Source organism: Coturnix japonica, unplaced genomic scaffold, assembly GCF_054131305.1.
Source record: "Coturnix japonica strain WE unplaced genomic scaffold, WE-NBRP24 Scf039, whole genome shotgun sequence".
In the NCBI taxonomy this organism is placed as follows: Eukaryota; Metazoa; Chordata; class Aves; order Galliformes; family Phasianidae; genus Coturnix; species Coturnix japonica.
The window spans coordinates 1882490-1903049 of record NW_028188942.1 but is presented as its reverse complement, the minus strand read 5'-3'; the positions used below and the strand labels follow the sequence as shown (position 1 = coordinate 1903049).

Sequence of the window (20560 nt, the reverse complement as noted above, 5' to 3'; positions counted from 1 at the left end):
TGCTGTTCCCGGCTGAGGTTGGGCCGCCCGCTCACACCTGGGGCCCGTCGTGGCGCCGCGCGTGGTCTCCGGCGGCCATCCGCCGCTCCTGGGCCACCCGCCTCAGCCATTCCCCGTCCTCTTCTTCGCGGGGTGGCTCCTCGAAGCGGCTGTGCTGGTTGGGGTCCCCGTGCCAGGAGTTGCTGCGCACCAGCGGCCGGGGGGTCTGGAGGGGCTGCGCTGCGTGCGCCGTGCTGGGACGCTGCGGGAGCGATGGGCAGATCTTGATCTCGTCTGCCGCCGCTCCCTGGTGCGCTGCAGCCTTCCCCGGGGCCGGCGGGTCGGGGGGCGACCCGAGGGGCGCCAGCTGAGGCACAGCATGCCGGTGATTAACCCCCGGCACAGGGGGCAGTTGGGCGTGTTGGCCGTCCAGTGCTGGATGCACTCCCTGCAGAAGATGTGCCTGCAGGGCAGAGCGCGGACGGCATCCTCCATGGGGCCCAGGCAGATGGGGCACGGCTCCTCGTGGGCCTCTGCCGGCCACGTCCATGTCTCCCTCCTCCTCCGGTTGGAAGCCACCTCCCGGCTCATGGCTGCGGCTGCCCTGGCGCTGTGTGGCTCCAAGGATGGATTTGGATGAAGCTGCCTCTTGCAGAGCAGTCGGCAGCCTCCAGGCCTCAGCGCCTGTCAGGCGTCCTACCTGTGGCAGACAGCTCGTGTGCCACCGGCAGAAGCTCTGAGCTCTGGGGATCCTCCAATGGGATCCTCAGTGACTCGCAGTCGTCTCGCAGGACTCTGATGTCTCTCGCACTGGCAAGGTCTCAGTGTCTCGTGCTCCCACAGGAGACGTTCACACCTCGAGAGTCGCCAGCAAGACTCAATGCGGGCTGGGCCCGCTGGCTATGGGTAGGCACCCGGCCCACTGTGAGGTCACGGGGCAATTGTGACCCTGCGCTGCCATCACAGACTGCACAGATAGGTGGAGGTTTGCTGTCCAGTGGTTGTGGCGTTGATATTTGTGGCATTTTCCAGCCAGAGTCCACCCTAGGGCTTTAACTGGGACAGTTTCACTAACAGTGAGAATAAATGATCTATTGAAGCTAGAAATGTAACAGATTTGTGGATGTTGTTGCTCAGTGCTGTAGCTGTGATCGTGCTGGTATTTGGTAGCAGTGCTAGCAAAGCAAATGCTATCCTGGGTGTTTTTCACCAGGAAGTGAAGGGGCAGAATCCCCAAGAAGGGATCCATGTCTTGGTTAGGAAAGCGCAGCCCAGCTTCTTGGTTTCTCTTGTCTCCTTAATCTCTCATCCCGCCCCTCCTCTGCACCCTCCTGTACTATCCCTCACATCCCAGCCTTCTCTCTTCCCTTTTTGGGTGATGTTTAACATGACTTGGATGGAGAGTTGTGAACATCAGCCTCATGTTTATAGCATGTTCTTATGGATTGTGTGATCCTACTCAGGGCTTTGCTCTTTAATATTACACTTCTGCCTCCTGCATGTCATTTGTTAGCCATCAGTCCCCCTGTCTTGTTTGTTGGTGGGATGTGGGTTGAATATTTTCTGTCCTCTCCCTTTTCTGGCCAATGTACTTTGGTAGCCTCTGTTTGTCTCCGTGTCCCTTGCCAACGTTGCTTCCCCGGGGCTTTTCTACAGGGTTGCTTTCCAGCTGGTCACTCCCCACATTCCCTGGTGCCTCATTTAGGTCCTCCCCAGGGGAGGAACTTTGCCCTTTCCCTTGGTGCAATCTTGAGATTTCCCTCAAGCTGTTTCTGGCTGCACGGCCTTCTGCTGCATCAGCCGCTGCTCCCAATTTGGGATTCTGCGTTGCCCTGTGAGGGTACTGTGTTCCATCACCCAGTGATGTACTGTGTTCCATCACCCAGAGCATCCTTGGGGCTCTTCTATGGGTCTGGACCCACTTTTGTCTCCTGCAATGATCCTGCAGGGTGGCTGCAATTCTCCCACATTCAGGCAGAGCAGCAGAGGTGTAGAGTTATGAGGAGAAACAGGTGCCTCTGCTTTTCATTGGCTGCATGTTGCCCTGAGTCATTTTCCAGGTGCAGGTGAAGTTGTTTCATGGCACAGTTACAATTGTCACTAACGCCTGCACTTGCTGATGGCACTGCTAGCATGTAAACATCCCATACTGCCATCTGAGTGTGGTCGCTCAGCTTGCAGCCCTGTCTCTGAGCTTCGTTTCCCTTGGTCAGGATCCGGCCTCATGTCACAAACTCATGTTTCACTCCCATGGCCTGATCTTGTGAATTGCTACGTATTAACTGCTTGAGGCTTTAATATTTCCAATCCCAACAGACTTTCCTGGTAACAATTCTAAGCACAACTGCATCTCTCTGTATTCTTGGGCTCATGTCATGGCTTAGGTTGGAAAGGACCTTAAAGCCCACTCACTTCCAGCCCTTTGCCATGGCCAGGGTTTCCGTGCAGCTGCTCAGGCATCACGAGCTCCATCCAACTTGGCCTTGGAAGCCTTTGGGGTTGGGGCACCCACACTTCTCTGGGCAGCAGTGCCAGGGCCTCACCGCCCTCTGAGTAAAGAAATTTCCCTTTGTGTGGAACCTGATTGTCCCTTGTTTTGCTTAAAACTCTTTCCACTTGTCCTGACAGTGGTAAATGTTGCTCTCCCTCCTGTTAGGCTCCTTTTAAGTGCTGGTTGATTTAGAATCCAGAACCAAGAGGTGTGAGATTTGCTTGTAAGCATATGGGCAGGTGAGCCTTACAGGCAGTAATGAGCCGCTTGGTGGGGCAGAGTCACTGCCATGATGGTAGGGGATGGCTGCAGGATGGGCTGGGCTGTGTGGCTGTGGGTTGCAATGCAAAAGGGAAGCTGTTTACAGCGATGGTGGGAATTACTGTCACTGAATTTTCCGTGTGCTGCTGCACAAAGCCATGTACACACCAAACCCGCTCTGTCTTCAGCATGGTGCTTCACTGTGCCATTTCAGTGTGTGTATTTAATTCAAGAGCAGCTGTATTTACTTCCTGTCTGCAGCAGATTAGAAAAGTTGAGGCCTGGCAAACCAATCACACTGCAGCCTGCCTCTGGTGGGAGCTCCGGCCACCCGGCCTCGTTTGGTTGCACAGGGGAAGTGTTGTAGAAACCAAAAAGTGTGCTTGAAGTTGAATCTGATCATTTGTGTTGTAGCTGGGTGTAACCTGTTGTCATCCAGCTTAATGTCCATTACCAAATGTGCTGCTTCCATCCTCGCTGACGCTTTGGCTTATGAGATGTGGCATTGAACAAAACACTGGAATTGCTGGGAGCTGCCGACTGACTTGGGTTGGAAGGGACCCTGGGATGCCTGTTGTCTGTGGTGCCCCGTAGACTCGTGCACGTTCAGTCTTATCAGCCTCCTGTGGCAGCCTCTGCTCTGGCCGTGCCAGGTCCACCTCCCTGGCAGCCCCACACTGCCCTGCTTGCAGCAGCAGCCCCGACAGGGCAACAGCAGGCGGAGAGCTGGCACCCAACATGGGGGCTCTGGGCATAGGGGAGAGATGGGCACCAGGGAAGGGTTCCTATTGGAGGAGTTGAGTCTGATGGTCTGATGGTGCTGAGAATAACTAACTCCACGCAGGCCATTTTACATAGAGTGCTGGCACCCAGTTCAGTGTTATCCATCTGAGGGTTTGGAGTCTCAGTGTTCTGGGAGTAAAGTGCTGAAAAGCTGTGGCACCTGGGTGTCTGAATCATTTTCTTTTTGACAGTCTTAGGCTGTTCTGTTCCTAGCCGTCAAAGTCATGGTGGTGGATCTGACTGGATGGAGTTGCATCACAAAGCAGGGGTCAGCCTAAGCAGCATGAGAGATCTTTTCAGTATGTTTGTTTATCATTTGCAATTAAATGTCGTTGTACCTCACAGCAGTGGCAAGTCGTCAAAGTAGGGAGGAGAGATGATGGGTGTCTTGGTGTAAGCCCTGCAGATGGGTGAACATGGTGGTTGCAAGCCAGTGCTTTGCTTTCTAGTGCAACAGAGCTGTTCAACCTTATGGCATATCTGGTTTGCACTGTGTGAAGATGAATTGTCATGGGCCACAATGAAGAGCCGAAAGGACCCCATAATAAATGTAAAGGGAGCACTTTGCTACTGAAAGGGAAAGGGGGCCTCATAGAAACCAAAGCAAAGGGTAGTTACAGGTAGTTTATGTTGATGGGGCAGAGGGGGAACAAATCATCATATACAACATTATATATGGTTTATATGAGTAATACAATTTATTTAGTTGTTTTTTAAAATAAAAACTGGGAAAGATACAAGATCATAAAACTGTTAGGATACCAGACCTTGTATTTCTGAAAGAAATGCATTGGTCTGGTTAGGTGACAGTGGTTGCCATTCCCAGTAAGGCCATTTTTGGTTGTTGTGAGTGACGGGTGTGCACTGGGGCCAAACTGAGATTCACTGCCATGATGGCAGGGGATGGCTGCAAATTTCACTCCTGCTCCATCATCGTTCTTAGTGATGTTCTTTATGATTAGGCTGTGAGTACTTTGGGTTCTCTTGATGATGCAGGTCTCGCTTTCCTGTAAGACTTTACTATTGAGTAGTATTTGGTTTAATACTGGGTGATAAGGAGGTTATCAGGAGTACCCAGCATGGGTTCACCAAGGGTAGGTCGTGCTCGACCAACCTGGTGGCCTTTTATGAAGATGTCACTAGCTGAGTGGACGGGGGGAGAGCAGTAGATGTAGTCTACCTTGATTTCAGTAAGGCTTTTGATACTGTCCCCCATGACATCCTTATAACAAAGCTGAGGAAATATGGGATAGATGAGCGGAAAGTGAAGTGGGTCGAGAATTGGCTGACTGGCAGAGCGCAGAGAGTTGTCCTTGGTGGTAGGGTGTCTGGCTGGAGGCCTGTAACTAGCGGCATCCCTGAGGGGTTTGTAATGGCTCCAGTCTTGTTCAACGTCTTCATCAATGACCTTGATGAGGGGATAGTGACCACCCTCAGCAAGTTTGCTGATGACACGAAGTTGGGAGGATTGGCTGACACGCCTGAAGGCTGTGCTGCCATTCAGCGGGACCTGGACAGGCTGGAGAGCTGGGCAGTAAGAAACCAGATGAGGGTCAACAAAAGCAAGTGTAGAGTCTTGCACCTAGGGAGAAATAATTGCATGCACCGGTGCAGGCTGGGGGAAGAGCTGCTGGAAAGGAGCTCTGCTGAGAGGGACCTGGGCGTCCTGGTGGACAACAGATTGACCATGAGCCAGCAGTGTGCCCTTGTAGCCAAAAAAGCCAATGGCATACTGGGGTGCATTAAAAAGAGCGTGTCCAGCAGGTCGAAGGAGGTGATCCTCCCCCTCTACTCTGCCCTGGTGAGGCCTCATCTGGAGTGCTGTGTCCAGTTCTGGGCTCCCCAGTACAAAAAAGACAGGGATCTCTTGGAAAGAGTCCAGCGGAGGGTCACAAAGATGGTGAAGGGCCTGGAGCATCTCCCCTATGAGGAGAGACTAAGTGAACTGGGTCTGTTTAGCCTTGAAAAAAGAAGGCTGAGAGGGGACTTGATCCAGGTTTATAAATACCTGAAGTGTGGGAGCCATAGTGGTGAGTCTGGTCTCTTTTCAGTAGTGCGTGGGGACAGAACTAGGAGTAACGGGCTGAAACTTCAGCATAGGAAGTTCCGCATTAATGTGTGCAAGAACTTCTTTACGGTGAGGGTGATGGAGCACTGGATCAGGCTGCCCAGGGAGGTGGTGGAGTCTCCTTCTCTGGAGATATTCAAGACCCACCTGGACGCCGAGCTGTGCAACATGGTGTAGGGAGTCTGCTTTGGCAGGGGGGTTGGACTCGATGATCTCTAGAGGTCCCTTCCAACCCCTACAATTCTGTGATTCTGTGATGAAGCTGCAGGTCCAGTTCTCTTCCTTTCAAGTTCTTTCTCCCATTTTTGTCCAATTCTTTGTCCTTTTAAGTTTCTTATTCCAATTTTTTTGTCCAATTCTTTTCCTTTTTACTTTCTTAATACAATTATTTTCTCTATTTTTTGTCTAATCCTTTGTCCGATTTGTGTACATTTTGTGTCCATTTTTTGTCTTTTTGCCCCTGCCCTACATAATTACCTCACCTGGTGCCTATGCCAATTTTACTGTGGTCAGAATGCCCTTGTCTCAAGTTTACTCTGTTCAGAAGCTTTCTTTGTGAAAGGCAATTTTTCCTATGCTACATACAGAAATACTGACAATTTATGCTGCAAAAACACAACCTACCTCTCACACCTGGAATCTATTACTCAGGGACGCTGTAGGGGACACTGCACAGGTTGGCAGTATTGTGTGGAGCTTGGGGGAAGACGCTTCCTTCTGCTCTGAGCAGATACGAGGGCCCAGCCCCCTTCCTCTCGTGGGCTGTCTAGGTCTCTGACCTGCAGCTGAGCAGCTGGATTGGCTCCTCCCACTCGCGGGGACTTAGGATGAGGCTGTTTGTCTGCGGTGGAAGTAGGCTCACACCTCCCCCTACCTGTCTCCCTCAGAGATTCCCAAGAGCTCCTCAGGCTGCTGATTTCTTGCAGCAGCCTGGCCATCTGCTCCAGCAGCTCCTTGAGCAGGGTACACCGACAACCAGGTTCTTTTAACTTAACTAGCTCGTAGGTATGGTGAGATGTTTCCTTTATTGCCATCTAAATGGAAATCACAATGAGATGGATGGCCTGCTGCTGTTCTTCTCCAGTGCCAGAGAAGTCCACGTAGCCCAGCACTGTGGGAGGCGGTTCCTCCCAACACCGCTTCAATCCACTTTGCCCAGCCTCCATTTTGTGCTGGGGCCAGAAGGCCGCACTGCCCCACAGCGCAGAAGGCCACTGCCCCACCCTCCATGATGTGCAGGGGGCACAGGGTCTCACTGCCCCATAGCGTTCAAGGCCACTGCCCCGCCCTCAATTATGAGCTGGGCCAGAAGGCCCCACTGTCCAATAGCACTGAAGGTCACTGCCCCGCCCTCCATTATGAGCTGGGCCAGCACACAGCACAGAAGGTGCTGGCGCAGCACCCCCAAGGCATTCACTGTCTGCACACCCTTGCGACAGGGACGAGAGGCAGTGGGCGCTACGGGGTCAGGGGCATCTGTCCTTGCAGATCCCACGAGTGAGAGTGATTGTTGGTGGCCTTTGGCTACAGCTTTTGGAAGCTGAAGGTCTATTCAGATTCCCATGGCCATGCTGCGATACATTGCAGGACGGGGACAAGCCAAGTGCAGCCGGCCCTCTCCCCGCCGGGGCCCGGCACAGCCCCCAGCCTGCGCTGTGCAGCAGGAGGAGAACAGCTGGGAGCTGGAGGTGCTGCAGGCCCAGCTGGAGGGCGAGCGGCTCCACTGCCAGGAGCTGCAGCGCCGCTGGGCTGCCGAGAGATGTGAACTGCAGAAGGCGGCAGAGCGGGAGCGGCAGCTGCTGACCGACCAACTGCGCTGTGCCTGGGAGAAGCAGCAGGCCCAGGAAGAGCAGCAGCTGAAGGAGTGGGTGCAGCGGCAGCGGGTGACGGGGACCCGGCAGCTGCTGCTCTGGAAGGAGGCCGAGCTGCGCGCGACAAAGGAGCTGCTGCAGCGTGATTGCGATGCAGCCCTGCGCCAGGCTCGGGAGCTGCAGCAGCAGCTGGCCAAGGTGCTGAGGAACCCCCCCAGCAGCGAGGCGGCCCATGCCCAGCTGCAGGACGTCCTCAGCAAGCTGCGATGCGAGACGGATGGTGAGCAGCCCGCCTGCATCCGCCACCTCCAGCGTCAGCTGGAGCTGGAGAGGAGGCTCTTCACCTTTTACATCGTGGGGAGCTGGGCAGACTTGCTCCGTAACGCAATGTCCTGCTCCCAGGAAAAACAGGGAGCTCTGCACCGCCACCGTGCAGAGCAGGGCTCCAGTCAACCGGCCATGAAGGACGCTCACGTCCAGGTAAGATGACACACTGAGAGAGTGGGGATTGTTCAGCCTGGGGAGGGGAGGCTCTGGAGAAACCACAGAGCGGCCATCCAGTGCCTGAAGGAGAACTGGGGAAAGCTGGAGATGTACTGGTTGTAAGGGAGGGTAGTGATACAACAAAGGACAACGCCCTGAAAGTAGAAGAGGGGAGATCTAGATGAGGTATACGAAGACGGGACACCATGAGGGGGCAGAGGTGCTGGCACAGGCTGCCTAGAGAGGCTGTGGTTGCCACACGCCTGGCAGTGCCCCAGGCCAGGCTGGACGCACCTTTGGGCAACCTGACCTAGTGGAAGTTGTCCCTGCCCTTGGCATGGGCTTGGAATGGGAGAGTCTTGAAGGCCCCTTCCTACACAAACCATTCTGTTATTCTATGATTTTCTGGTTCTAGGTGCCAGAGACAGCCAAGGAAGACCTGGGGCTCCCGGGCAGCCGGCCCTCTCCCCGCCGGGGCCTGGCACAGCCCCCCACCTGCCCTGCGCAGCGGGAGGAGAAGAGGCAGGAGCTGAAGGCACTGCAGGCCCAGCTGGAGGGCGAGCGGCTCCGCTCCCAGGAGCTGCAGCGCCGCTGCGCTGCTGAGAGACGTGAGCAGCAGGAGGCGGCAGAGCGGGAGCGGCAGCTGCTGGCCGACAAACTGTGCTCCAAGTGGGAGCGGGTGCGGGTGTCAAAGCTGCAGCGCCTGCGGGAGCAGAGCCTGAGGCAGTGGCAAGCAGAGATCTGCCAACTGCTGCAGGAGAAGGAGGCCCAGCTGCACCAGATGCAGGAGCTGCTGCAGAAGCGGCGCAACGACACCATCCGCCAGGCATGGCAACTGCAGCGGCAGCTGGTGGAGGCACTGCTGAGGAGTGACAGCAGCAGAGCGGACCGCAGAATGCAGCAGGAAGTCCAGCGGCAGCTCTGCTGGAAGTCCCGTGCAGAGCAGGCCGTGGAGAGCAAGCGCCTCCAGTGTGAGCTGCAGGAGCAGAGAAGACGCTTCCTGCAGTACATCCTGGAGCACGTGGAGGGGCAGCCACGCGTCTTCTTCAACAGGGCCAGGGCCTGCCATCGGGCTGTAGCAGAGGTGGTTGTTCAGGCTACAGAGCAACAAGAGGCCTGCCCACCTGAGCGCAGGGAGCAGCAGGAGCAGAACACCCATCTGCTGAGTAAGCTGAAGGAGCTGCAGAGATGGTGCAGCCTCCTTGAAGAGAAGAGCAGAAGCTCTCAGCAGATGTGGGAGGAGGTGGAGTGGCTCAAGGACAAGATGCGTACGCTCTGCCTCCGTACCCAGCAGCTGCTGGAAATAGTCTGGCAGCTCAAGGAGGCCTCTTCCACATCCAAAGAGGCCACAGAGAAGGCAGAGGACGTCAACCAGCTGCAGGGACAGCATGTGGAAAAGGAGGCTGCAGAGCAACAAGAGGCCTGCCCACCTGAGCACAGAGAGCAGCAGGAGCAGAACACCCACCTGCTGAGGAAGCTAAAGGAGCTGCATAGACAGTGCAGCCTCCTTGGAGAGAAGTGCTGCCTGCTGAGGAGCAGAAGCTCTCAGCAGATGTGGGAGGAGGTGGAGCGGCTCAAGGACAAGACGCGTACGCTCTGCCTCCGTACCCAGCAGCTGCTGGAAATAGTCCAGCAGCTCAAAAAGGCCTCTTCTGCATCCAAAGAGGCCACAGAGAAGGCAGAGGACGTCAACCAGCTGCAGGGACAGCATCTGGAAAAGGAGAATGAGATGGCCAAGGAAGACCCGGGGTTCCCAGGCAGCACAAGCAGCAAGCTGCTGGAGCAGTGCAGCTACCTCCAACAAGCCCTGAGGAACCTGGAGAAGCAGTGCCAGGCCCTGAAGGCCCAGAACCACCTGCTGAGAGAGGGACGCTCTCCAGAAGCGTGCCAGAAGCTGCAGAGTCTCCAGCAGGCCGACGTCAAGCTTGGAGCGCTCAGCAAGCGTCTGGAGGAAAAATGCACACAGCTCCAGGAGATGGGGAAAAAGCTGAGGCCACACAGAAATCCCAAACAGGAATGCCCCAATCCCCAGGAAAAGCCGGGGGAGTCAAAAGTGTGGCCAGTGGCAGTCTGCATCTACATTTTCGCAGACCATCACCACCAAAATGAAGATTCTTAGCTCGTCACAGCTACAAAATCCTTATGAGGGCCCTAATGAGGACCCAGAAAACGAGCTTCCACTGACAGCTGGACAATACATTTACATCTGTGGAGACATGGATGAGGATGGCTGGTTTCTGGGAGAGCTGACGGACGGCACAAGAGGACTGGTCCCTTCCAATCTGGTGGAAGAAGTTTCAGATGATGACCTGGATACCACCGTGCCTCCAGGGCTTCGTGATCTCCTGCTGGATACCGATGACGAAGAGAGACCAGGCAGCAGGAGCAGGGGCAGAAAGTGGTCACCATCCAGAAATCTGTGTCCGTGTGTTGGCTCAGCCTGGGGGACGCCGAGATTCCTCTCCATAAGACAGCAACATCCCATCAAGATTCCACCTTTCTGGATGAAGGCTACCTCATGCTCCACTTGATGTTCAAGTGGAGTGTGGTCCATCAGCAGGAAGGCCTTAAAAATTCATCCCTTGTAAGACTGAGAATTTATTACACTGGACTGGACTAAAACAACAAAAAACAACAAAAACCACCAAAAACACCAAAACAACTTTAAAAAAAATTTATATTATATATTATTTATATATTATATATAATATATGATTACACAATATATATTATAATATACATAATATACATTATATACATAATATATATAATATAATAAATACAATAATAAATAATATTATATTATATATATTATAATATTTTTAAAAAACTAATAAAAATAACCAAGCCCAAAATGTGTGTCCAGTCTTCTTGTTTTTAGACAGTCTGCTTTTGTAAAGGTACAAGGAAAGGTAGAGGCTGAGGAAAGCCTCCAAAGTCTTTCTCAAGTGCTCTACCTACAAGTATTAGAATCAAGAGCGAAAGGAATCATCACTGCTTGCCTCTGTTCTTTGGGACACCTGAAGTACCTTGGAAGGCCGCACTTCCTGAGCCCTACAGACAGTCTGTCCCAAAGCAGCTGTTTGATCATTTCCATTGGGTGACAATGCATAGTGCTTGCATCGTCTGCGGGCACGGACTCAGATGCAAATCCACATCCTTAACTGTAGGTCTGTACATCCTTTATATACATGCTCCACCTCCTGCTTGAAATTTTCTGTCTCTCCCTATATATCAGCAGGGCAATTAGCAAGTCTCCTTCACGTCTAGACACCAACTGCCCATACAAGTGCGTGTGATAATGCACACGGCTGCGGCCAGCACTCTGTGTAAGGAGAAACTGTCAGAGAGCTGCACATCAGGGAGGGGTTTCTTGGTCTCAGCCTCTGCTTGCTTTTCTGGCTGGCTGTGAGGGACGCTCACGACCAGGTGAGACAGTGGAGATCTCTGTGAGACAGGAGAGTTACATTCCTTGGAGCCAGATGTGAGTTCTTCATTCTTGAGAGTTGAATTCTCTTCTGGTGACACAGCCGGTGAGACACAGACAGAGGGACGCCAGTGGACTGTGTGTTCTTGCCCACTTGTGTGTATGCACATGGCTGTGAGCAAGGCTGTGCACATCTTCATGCACAAATGAGCGTGCACGGAGCTGTGGACAGTGCTGGGGTTGCACACATGTGGGTGTGCATGGGTGAGTCCATTAGTGCACGCATGTGGGAGAGTGTGCAAGGATGAGGTGGTACGTGTGTGTGTGTGTGTGTGCAAGGATGGGGTGGTACGTGTGTGTGTGTGTGTGTGTGTGTGCAGGGATGGGGTGGTACATGTGTATGTGTGTGTGTGTGTGTGTGTGCGTGTGTGCAGGGATGGGGTGGTACGTGTGTGTGTGTGTGTGTGTGTGTGCAGGGATGGGGTGGTACATGTGTATGTGTGTGTGTGTGTGTGTGTGCGTGTGTGCAGGGATGGGGTGGTACGTATGTGTGTGTGTGTGTGTGTGTGTGTGTGTGCAGGGATGGGGTGGTACGTGTGTGTGTGTGTGTGTGTGTGTGTGTGTGCAGGGATGGGGTGGTGGCCATTTGCACGAGCACAGAGGTGTGCAAAGCGGTGGGCGATTGCTCCGTTGAAGCAAGAAGCAAGTGTGACAGTGCTCCAGTTGTAAGGAAGTGCATTGCTGGAACAGGGCAGAGCTGAGCCTGCAACTGCAGCCTCCTTTGCACAGCCCAGCTCTCAGAGGGTGAGACAGTTGTGCTTCCTGAGCAGCTCAGGGACGTTGTGGACAGAAGCAGCCGAGTCCAAAGTTCCTGGTGTGAAGTGCTCCGAACATCGGGCTCTCTGGGCGAGCTCCCGGCTGACAGCACTGCTCCCCTCTGCCCTCGCCCGGGCCTGCTGGGAGCTGCAGGGCCTGCTGGGAGCTGCAGGCCCCGCAGGAACTACCACTCCCAGGATGCTGTGCGGCAGCACCGGGCGCCGCCATGACAGTGCTGTGTGCAGTGCTGTGCAGGGCTGGGCCTGTGGGCTCAGGGCACCGGGTGCTCCTTCCCTGAGCCTGCCAGGAGGTAAGGCACCGTGAGGGTGGTTTGGGGGAGACCAAAAGACGTAGAGAGGACGTAGGTGGGACATGGAGGTGAGATAGATGGGGCATGAACTGGATCTAGAGAGAGGGGTGAGAAGGCAAGGTGGATATCCGACAGGTGGGGACAGGGGCCTGTACAGGTCAAGGGCCAAGTCCAGCTCTGCAAGCACAGCAACATGTCGGGGACGCCGGGCTGCGGCTGGGGATGGAGCAGAGCAAGATGGAGAAAGGGGGGAACATTCAGGGAGCGAAGAAATCTCCAAGTGGGGCTTTCTCCATAGCTCAGCCTGCAGCGCAGCCACACGACCTAGGCAGGCCTCAGACTGGGATCCTGCTGCTGGGTGCTGCAGGGTGCAGCCTGGCTCAGTCCTCTCTGCACCTGGGGACTGATGGCTGTGTCTGGGATGGCAGTGAGCCTCCTCCACTCCAGGCTGAGCCACTCAGCTCTCCCAGAATTCCCGTCCATCCCCCTTTCTCATCCCTCCATTCCCACGCAGAACTGACTGAGGAGGGGAGGGATGGGTCCAATGGTGGTGGCAGATCTGGGACACTGCCCTTTCTGCTGCCCTTTCACATTGCCCTGAAGGTGGGCCCGGGGGCCTGGGGAGGTGGGCTTTGTAACTGAAGGAACGGCCGCAGGCAGGCAGAAATATGGCAAAGACATTTAATAATTGAACATAGCAAACAGTCAAGAAATGACAGTATTCCCAACCATTTCCCACCCTAACAATCCTTTCTGATCCCACCCTCTCAAATTCCCACCCCCAGTCGACTTCCCTCCCTGTGCAAAAAAACCTCCCAGCCCCCTGTTGTAATCCAAGAAGAATGGCAGCAGCCATGGATCAAGAGAAGGACGTGACAGAGCAGCAGCTGTGGAGCAGGATAAAGAGCAAACCATGTTGGTGGTGGATGCGACAGGCAGTGCCAGCAGGGCGTCCCCTGCTTCAAAGTGCACCTTTCCTCTCTCACCCACCACACATTCTCTCCTGCATTCAGGGTCTGAGGGATTTCTTCCAGTTGTACTCCATATCCGCGTGGCCAGTGAGTGATATAGAGCCCAAGTGGAACACCTGCTTGGAAAATGAAATCAACTCTCCCATTCAGTTCTATGAGCGTGCGCCTTCTTCTCAAGTGATGCGTAGTCATATTTGAAAAATCCAAATTAGTTGGATATAAGAGAGGTAATAGCATCATAACCGAGCATTACTAATACATTCAATGATTATTGCCGCAGATTCCAGCACCATTTGTAACATCAGACCCCATTGGATTCACATCCAATCTATTAACATAGTAGAAGCACATGATAACCTGGATAATGCCTAATAACTCTGGTTCCTGAGACAGTAGTTGGCGAACCTGAAGGCAAAAGGTCAGCGTGCTAGGACAAACAGCCAGACAGCAGTATGGTTAAATATGGCTGCGTCCATCGACTGCCCGAAAAGCCATGCTTTTATAGCAGACAGACGAGGGCATTTAAAAACCACACACACTAATTGAAGGAAAGCTATTGCAATAACAACCCTAAAACCCCCGTTGAAAGCCCCGAGCTACTCATTCTTTTCCTAGAGGTGTCCTTGGTTCTCATGCTGTTTCTCCCTCCACAGCTGCTGCTCTGTGAAGCCCTTCTCTTGATGCATGGCTGCTGCTCTGTAAAATTCTTCTGGTATTACAACGGCCCCCCAGATTCCCACCCCAATAATTCCTTCCTCCAAATTGCAACACTGAATTTCAGAGTGTAACATTATCAGAGTACAATTTCTCCCCCAGAATTGCCACCGCACCAAGTTCCCTCCTCATCTCCCTTTCTGCTCTTCTCGTCTGCGCGTCTTCCTTACTTTCACCCTGTCCTTTTTCTTCTGGTGATGGATATCTTCAGGCTGGAGGAGCTCTTGTCTTGCTGCAGCCACCCCAGCATCCCTTGCCAGCTCTGCTGTGCCCAAACTCATCCTCGCTGATCCATGCCAGCCGATCATCGATGTCTGCCATGTCCTCTGGGCTGCCTGCGCTTGTTGTCACTGCTGGAACAGCAGTCTGGAAAAGGCAATCTGGAAAAGTAAGTTCTTTGTACTTGATAACTTCTCAGTTCCTTCTGATCTCAATATACAAAGTAGTTCCAAGTCCCTGTAGCTTTTGTGTTTTCTTTTGCAGAAGGATTCTGTGATTCTGTGTGATTCTGTGATCTTTGAGATCCTTTTCAACCCAGGCCATTCTATGACTGTACAGTTCCATACTGGAACAGATATAAAATGCTAACTATGTAAAACATGGAGTCAAACCTGTGTGATTTGTCCACACCAGGAGGTGATTAGAAAACAATTTGTAAGCTACAAAGTTGCTTGCTGGAAAGGAAAAGAAAATAAAACTACAAGAATAAGGGAAAACATTTATTCCTGAAAATAGGAAGAATAATGGACCTGCCATGAAATTTTGGTGATTTTATGAAGCTATTCACATGATTTTCTTGGTGCTGTGTTTCCCAAATGTGTGGTTTCTGGCTCTGCTGCAGCACCAGTCTGCATGTGAACATCAACTCTATTCTCCATCTGGGAAGATTAGGACTTCCCTTCTCCCACCAGCACCACTGAATTACAGTTACTCAGTGGTTAAACAAAGGAATCCTTAAAGAAGGGTTTACAGCTGTCGTGTTATCTGAAGTGCTTGCAGCATTCTGATGCTATTAAGCTCTATGTATTAACAAGTTAAAAATTAAAGGTAGGCATCTGATTGTTGTGACAGTTTCTAAGTTATTTGGAAAGCTGTACCACCCAACTACTCCTTCTGTTTGATGGAGGTGACAAAGCTCAGTTTAATTTCTGACTGCTGTTTAAATTCTGAAGCTCGAGCTGGTTCCTGGAGCAGAAAAAGCTCGGAAGCTGTCCCTCCTACAAGCAGGCACCTCTGAGCAAAATATGACATCTCAGTTTCTGATGGTAAGGTCAGGAGATCTGATTCCAGCATCTAGCTTTCGGCTTCATGCTATGTTAGTGGGACATTTGGCATCTAGCACTGACCAACAGCAACTGACAGGCTGGTAACAGTGCACCCCAAAACAGTTATGTGTCTCTTTATGTTATGAGGGAAAATTGTATCGCATTGAGATTTCCTATTTTTACTCTTTGCAGATCTAACTAGCTGCTGGAAGAATCCTGTATGCCATGTTCACACCATTTTCAATCAGCTGGATGAGTCTGTTGTTGGCATTTTAATACCATTTACCAGGCAGGCAATATGTATGGAGTATTTGGCTCTCTCTACAGTTATGAATATTTGAGTATCTTCAACATGTGGCTCATTGCTTCTATTTCAGGCTGCCCAGAGAAGCTGTGGGTGCCTGTCCTTGGTGTTGAAGGCGAGGTTGGATGGGTGATGGGCAGCCTGAGCTGGTTAGTGGGCAGCCAGCCCATGGCAGGGTGTTTAGAACTGAATGATCTTGAAGGTTTCCTCCAACCCAAGCCCTCCTGTGATCCTATGATTCTGTGATTTCACTCAGGTTTATTAAGATTAGATGAGTTCTCCTGAATGTGCTGTTTTCCATATGATTATAATTGGAGTCCAGATGGGTGACTTAAACCAGACACCAAACTTTCTAATGGCAAAATTAAATGAAATCAATCCTTGACTGTGTCAGTAGTCTGTAACTAGAGCCCATCAGGTAATTCCCAGCCTCCTGCCTGTATCAGTGGCTGCACATAGTGAAAAAGTCTGATGGGATTTTAACCTCTAAAATGTTCCAAAGCAACCAGAGGGTGAATATATTCACTGTACAAATACCTGAAGGAATAAGCTTGTCATGTATGTCCTCAGGTACCACAGTAGTTAATGGTGGGACTCAGTAGGTCATGCTGAAAGTTGAGTCTGCTGATCTTGAAGGTCTTTTCCAGCCTACATGACCTTATGCTAATATTTCTGTATTTATTTCTGTTCAGCTCCCAGAAAACCTCCCACCCAGCCCCCAACTGACCCCGTGGTGAAAAATAAAACAGAAACCTCAGTGATGCTGGCATGGACCCCTCCGAAGATGCACCGCCCCATTCCAATCAATGGCTACATTGTGGAATGCAAGAAACTAACTGGCTTCACCTGGGTGAGGTGCCACGAGTCTCATGTCCCCGTCCCAGAGTTCACGGTGAGCAATCTCTCTGAAGAGGCTGATGATCAGTTCCGAGTGTCTGCAGTCAATGCGCATGGACAGAGCCCGTCTCTGGAATTCCCAGGGAGCGTGCACCTTGGTAAGCACAAAAACCCCAATGGAAATGGGTCAGTGTGTGCTGAGCAGCTGTGTTGGTTCCCTAAAGATGCTTCCTTTGACTTTAAGGATAGTAGTGCATTAACACACCAAAGGCTTTCCTTTATTCCTAGTTCTCCTATCTCCTATAAACCTCCAGCTACCACTAAAGTGATACGAGTTATGTTTCTGTGACAGAGACATGAATATCCTTATCTTTTGATATCTCACATGTGCAAGAGGCAGAACTTTCTGTAACAGATCTTAAGCACAGAAGTGCTTCTTCCTGCATTCATGCAAATGGAGAAGTAGAAATGTACCTATGATTTAATCTTCCATCTCTAAATGAGATACCAGACTTGCATCTAAAGAGCATTAAGACATTCATGTTCTTCCTCAGACCCAGTCCTGGCTGTGAAATCCCCCCTAACAACTGGTGCAGCTGTACCTGGAGGGGATGCCATGTTTACTATTGACCTTACAACAACGTGTTGTGGCACTTGGTACCTCAGTGGTAAAGTCTTACAGGAAAGTGAGACCTGCATCATCAAGAGAACCCAAACTACTCCCAGCCTAATCATAAAGTAGGTCACCAAGAACGATGATGGAGCAGAAGTGAAATATTGTTTCCCAAAATGTTGATGTCAGCAGCAAGATGAGAGTGAGAGGTATTTGCTTTGATCCTTCTCCTTTCCTCTTACAGTCAAGGCATAGTTGCTGTGATCTGATGATTAGAACTGGGGCTGCAGGCATTCACTGACTGTACCAAATACCTGAAATTGCATCCCATGGACTGACGTGAGTCCTGGTAATGACCTAAACATGATAGCACTGAGTGTAGGGTAAGCCAATCTACCCAGCTGCTTGGTATCTGAACCAGATTGCTCCATGCCAGCTGATGAATGTCTGCAGTTCACAGCTACTGGCCAGTGCATTCAGTCAGCAGGTTTACCACTGCATCACCATAGAGCAGTACTTTCAGCTCCAGGTTCAGACAGCCTTTCTGATTGCACTGGAATAGTTTAGAAGTAGGGGAGCAATCATTCCAATAATATCTCTATCAATCAGCTTTGCATGACAAAATAAAACAAATAAAGATTCATTATGGGAGGAGCTGTTTGTCATTGGGTGGAAACCTCCGCAGAAGCATGTTTAGAGCATTATTAATCAGTAGAAGGAGATGTTTGGTTGATTTTTACTTAGTAAATCTGGCAAGAAGAACAAATTAAATATCTTGAATTGCTCAGCACTGACCCAGTTATGAGTGCAGGAACAGAAGGTGATACTTTTTCAGAGATCTTGCAGCAAACATTGACCACGTTAGCCTGATATAAATTGAAATAACGAGGCCTTTGCTCCTGACAGGTGCTGCAGTGAGATTTACCAAGAAGAGCAAAGATGTAGAAAAGATCTCCGCTCGGCTGCATGAGGAAGCCAAACTGCAGGCTGAGCTTTCAGACACAGGTGCTACTGTGGAGTGGATGAAGGATGGGAAGGAGCTCAAGGCCAGTGAAAAATAGGAACTGCACATTGTGGGGAAGAAACACACCCTGAAAATTCACAGCGTCTCCATGGATGATGCTGCAAGTTATCAGTGCATCTGTGAGGGGGATAAAATGCTCTATCAGCTTTCAGTGAAAGGTATGTGACAGTCTGGGCTGTCCTCTTCCTGCCCAGGGCCAGCAGACTGCATTCACCTGACTCCCCGACAGTCCAGCTGTTGTCAGACAGCATCTGGGGTGTTTTCAGTGGCTGTTTTGACTTGAACTGGCCAATCTGCTTTGCAGAGCCAGTTGATTTCTGTGTTCTGTCCTGTGATTCGTCCCTACGATATAGAGGAAATCAAAGGAAAGATAGGAAAAAGAGCATCCCAGTCTTCCTGTTCTTCTCCCAGGGTGGCCACGAGAGATGATGTAAACAGCTCTTTTTGTAGCAGTGATCCAAAATGTAGAAGAGACCTGTGAAGAGTCACAGGGATGTTTACTTAGCTGTCATTCCATGGTGGGCTTTTTCTTACACAGATGTAGAGAGAAACTTAACTTTCCCACGCAGGTCTCTGTTTTGCTGCAGGGTGTAGGTCTGATCTCTGAGATCCACACGCTGGGCCTTGATTGCAATAAATGAGAGCCCTTTGTTTTCTCCAGTGGAAGACTTTCCATTTCTGCAGTACCCTCTGCGGATGACACAAATGCAAATGCACCTTCTTCCCAGCAACAATTGCCTTTTTTTTTTCACACTGAGTATGCATGAGGCTCTTCATCATATTCTGCTGGCTTGTCACCCTTGTTGATCCATGGAGAAACAACAAAGCCCTAGAGTAGTGTATGCACTTTGGCATTGGAGAGCTTACTTAATTGCTTCTTCTCAAAGAACAAACTCCAGAGAGACATGGAGAAAGCTCCAAACAGAACTGAATAATGGGACTAAATTGATGGAGAGCAGAACTTCCTGCCAAGGCTTGTCAGCTAGTCTTAATTTTGCTTTTCTTCTCTCAGTCATGTTAGCATAATATTTCATACTGGCAGGTCTGCCCCCAGAATTAACTGAATTAGCTGATGGACGTTTCCATGTGCTTTGCACTGTAATGTGACTATCAAATGAGTAATCAATGCTGTTATTTTAAAACCTGTGTTGGCAAGCTGTAAGACAAACAACTGCTGTTGGTAGCTTGGTTACTGCAGAATCAGCTTTCGTGTATCTCATAGATAGGGAAGAGACCCTTAAGGGTCAGCTAGTTGGACTGCCTGGCAATGAACAGGGGCACCGCAGCTCCATCAGGTGCTCTGAGCCCTCTCCAGCCTGACTTTGAACATCCTCAGGCTCACCAATCTTATACCCATGCCACACACTCGCAGTATTTCACCATTCAGCATCGCCACTTGTATCTTCTCTTGCTGTAAATCAGAGCTAGCTGGTAAATCATCTGCTGTGCGGGTCAGCTGTGTCTCTCCCATGGGCATCACGTGGCTGCTGGGAGGCTCTGAAGAGCTGCAGCCAGAGGTGTGTCACCCGCTGGGCCTCGTGCCCAAAGGAGCCCACAGGAAAGTGTTGTTGCAGTTTGTCATGCACTGCACTGCCATGAGACTTGACGTGCCAGACATCCTCTGACACGTGACCTCCTGCATCCAGGCAGGACATCTGAGACGTCTCCTTCAGCCTGACGTGGCTGCAGTTTCACACTGGTTTTACTAAGGAAGGAGAAGGCACGTGGATGAAACTCTTTTCCTGCTCTTCCTGGCATTAGCTCATAGTACAAGTAAAGCACTGTCAGGTCAAGCCTGGAGGAGTAATGCTTGTCACTGACATGGTCATGTTCAGGGTGGAGCTGGAGGGTAAAATAACACAAGAAATTGTCATTGAAATTCAATATCTGTGAAATTCAGCTGGCTGCATTCACAGAACCTGGCGTTAAGATCTGTTTTCTGGTTTCTATCTTGAGCCTATTTTCCATAACCCAGTCCTCATTTATGAACTGAAGCTCTACTGAAAGCCTTTCGCTGTGTATGCTCATGCTGCAGCGCAGCGCTTGTGACCTTTAACAGCACATTCACATTCCTCTGATCACAGGCTCCTTAAGGTTGATTAAGACCCTCTAGTCCGACTGCTCACCCATCTCCACCAAGATGCTCACCATCAGCTAGCTAAAAACTCAGCAGAGATGATAGATCAAGCACAACACTGGATTTGGGAGGGCTAGAGATTCCTAAGATATTGAAGGATTGCTTGCAGGTGGTGTTGGCTCAGGTATTCACCCTGCATCCCACCTCCTGTTCTGTTTGGTTGAGAATCATGCATTCTGCAATTTCACTTTGTAATTCAAAGACCCTGGCTTTATCTGTTGACAAACTGATCTAAAACAAGCCAAGAAGACTCCGTTGGAACTGGT

The 20560-nt window shown here is 51.0% G+C and overlaps 1 protein-coding gene across 1 annotated transcript; it reads left to right on the top strand.

The window, feature by feature from the left end:
* The first annotated feature begins 6724 nt into the window (after positions 1-6724).
* LOC146753186 (uncharacterized) lies at positions 6725-10529 on the top strand. Its single transcript, XM_085530853.1, has 2 exons — positions 6725-7873; positions 8292-10529. Exons 1-2 carry the CDS (start codon positions 7145-7147, stop codon positions 9993-9995), a joined length of 2433 nt encoding a protein of 810 aa, XP_085386979.1. The 5' UTR covers positions 6725-7144; the 3' UTR covers positions 9996-10529.
* The last annotated feature ends 10031 nt before the right edge of the window (positions 10530-20560 follow it).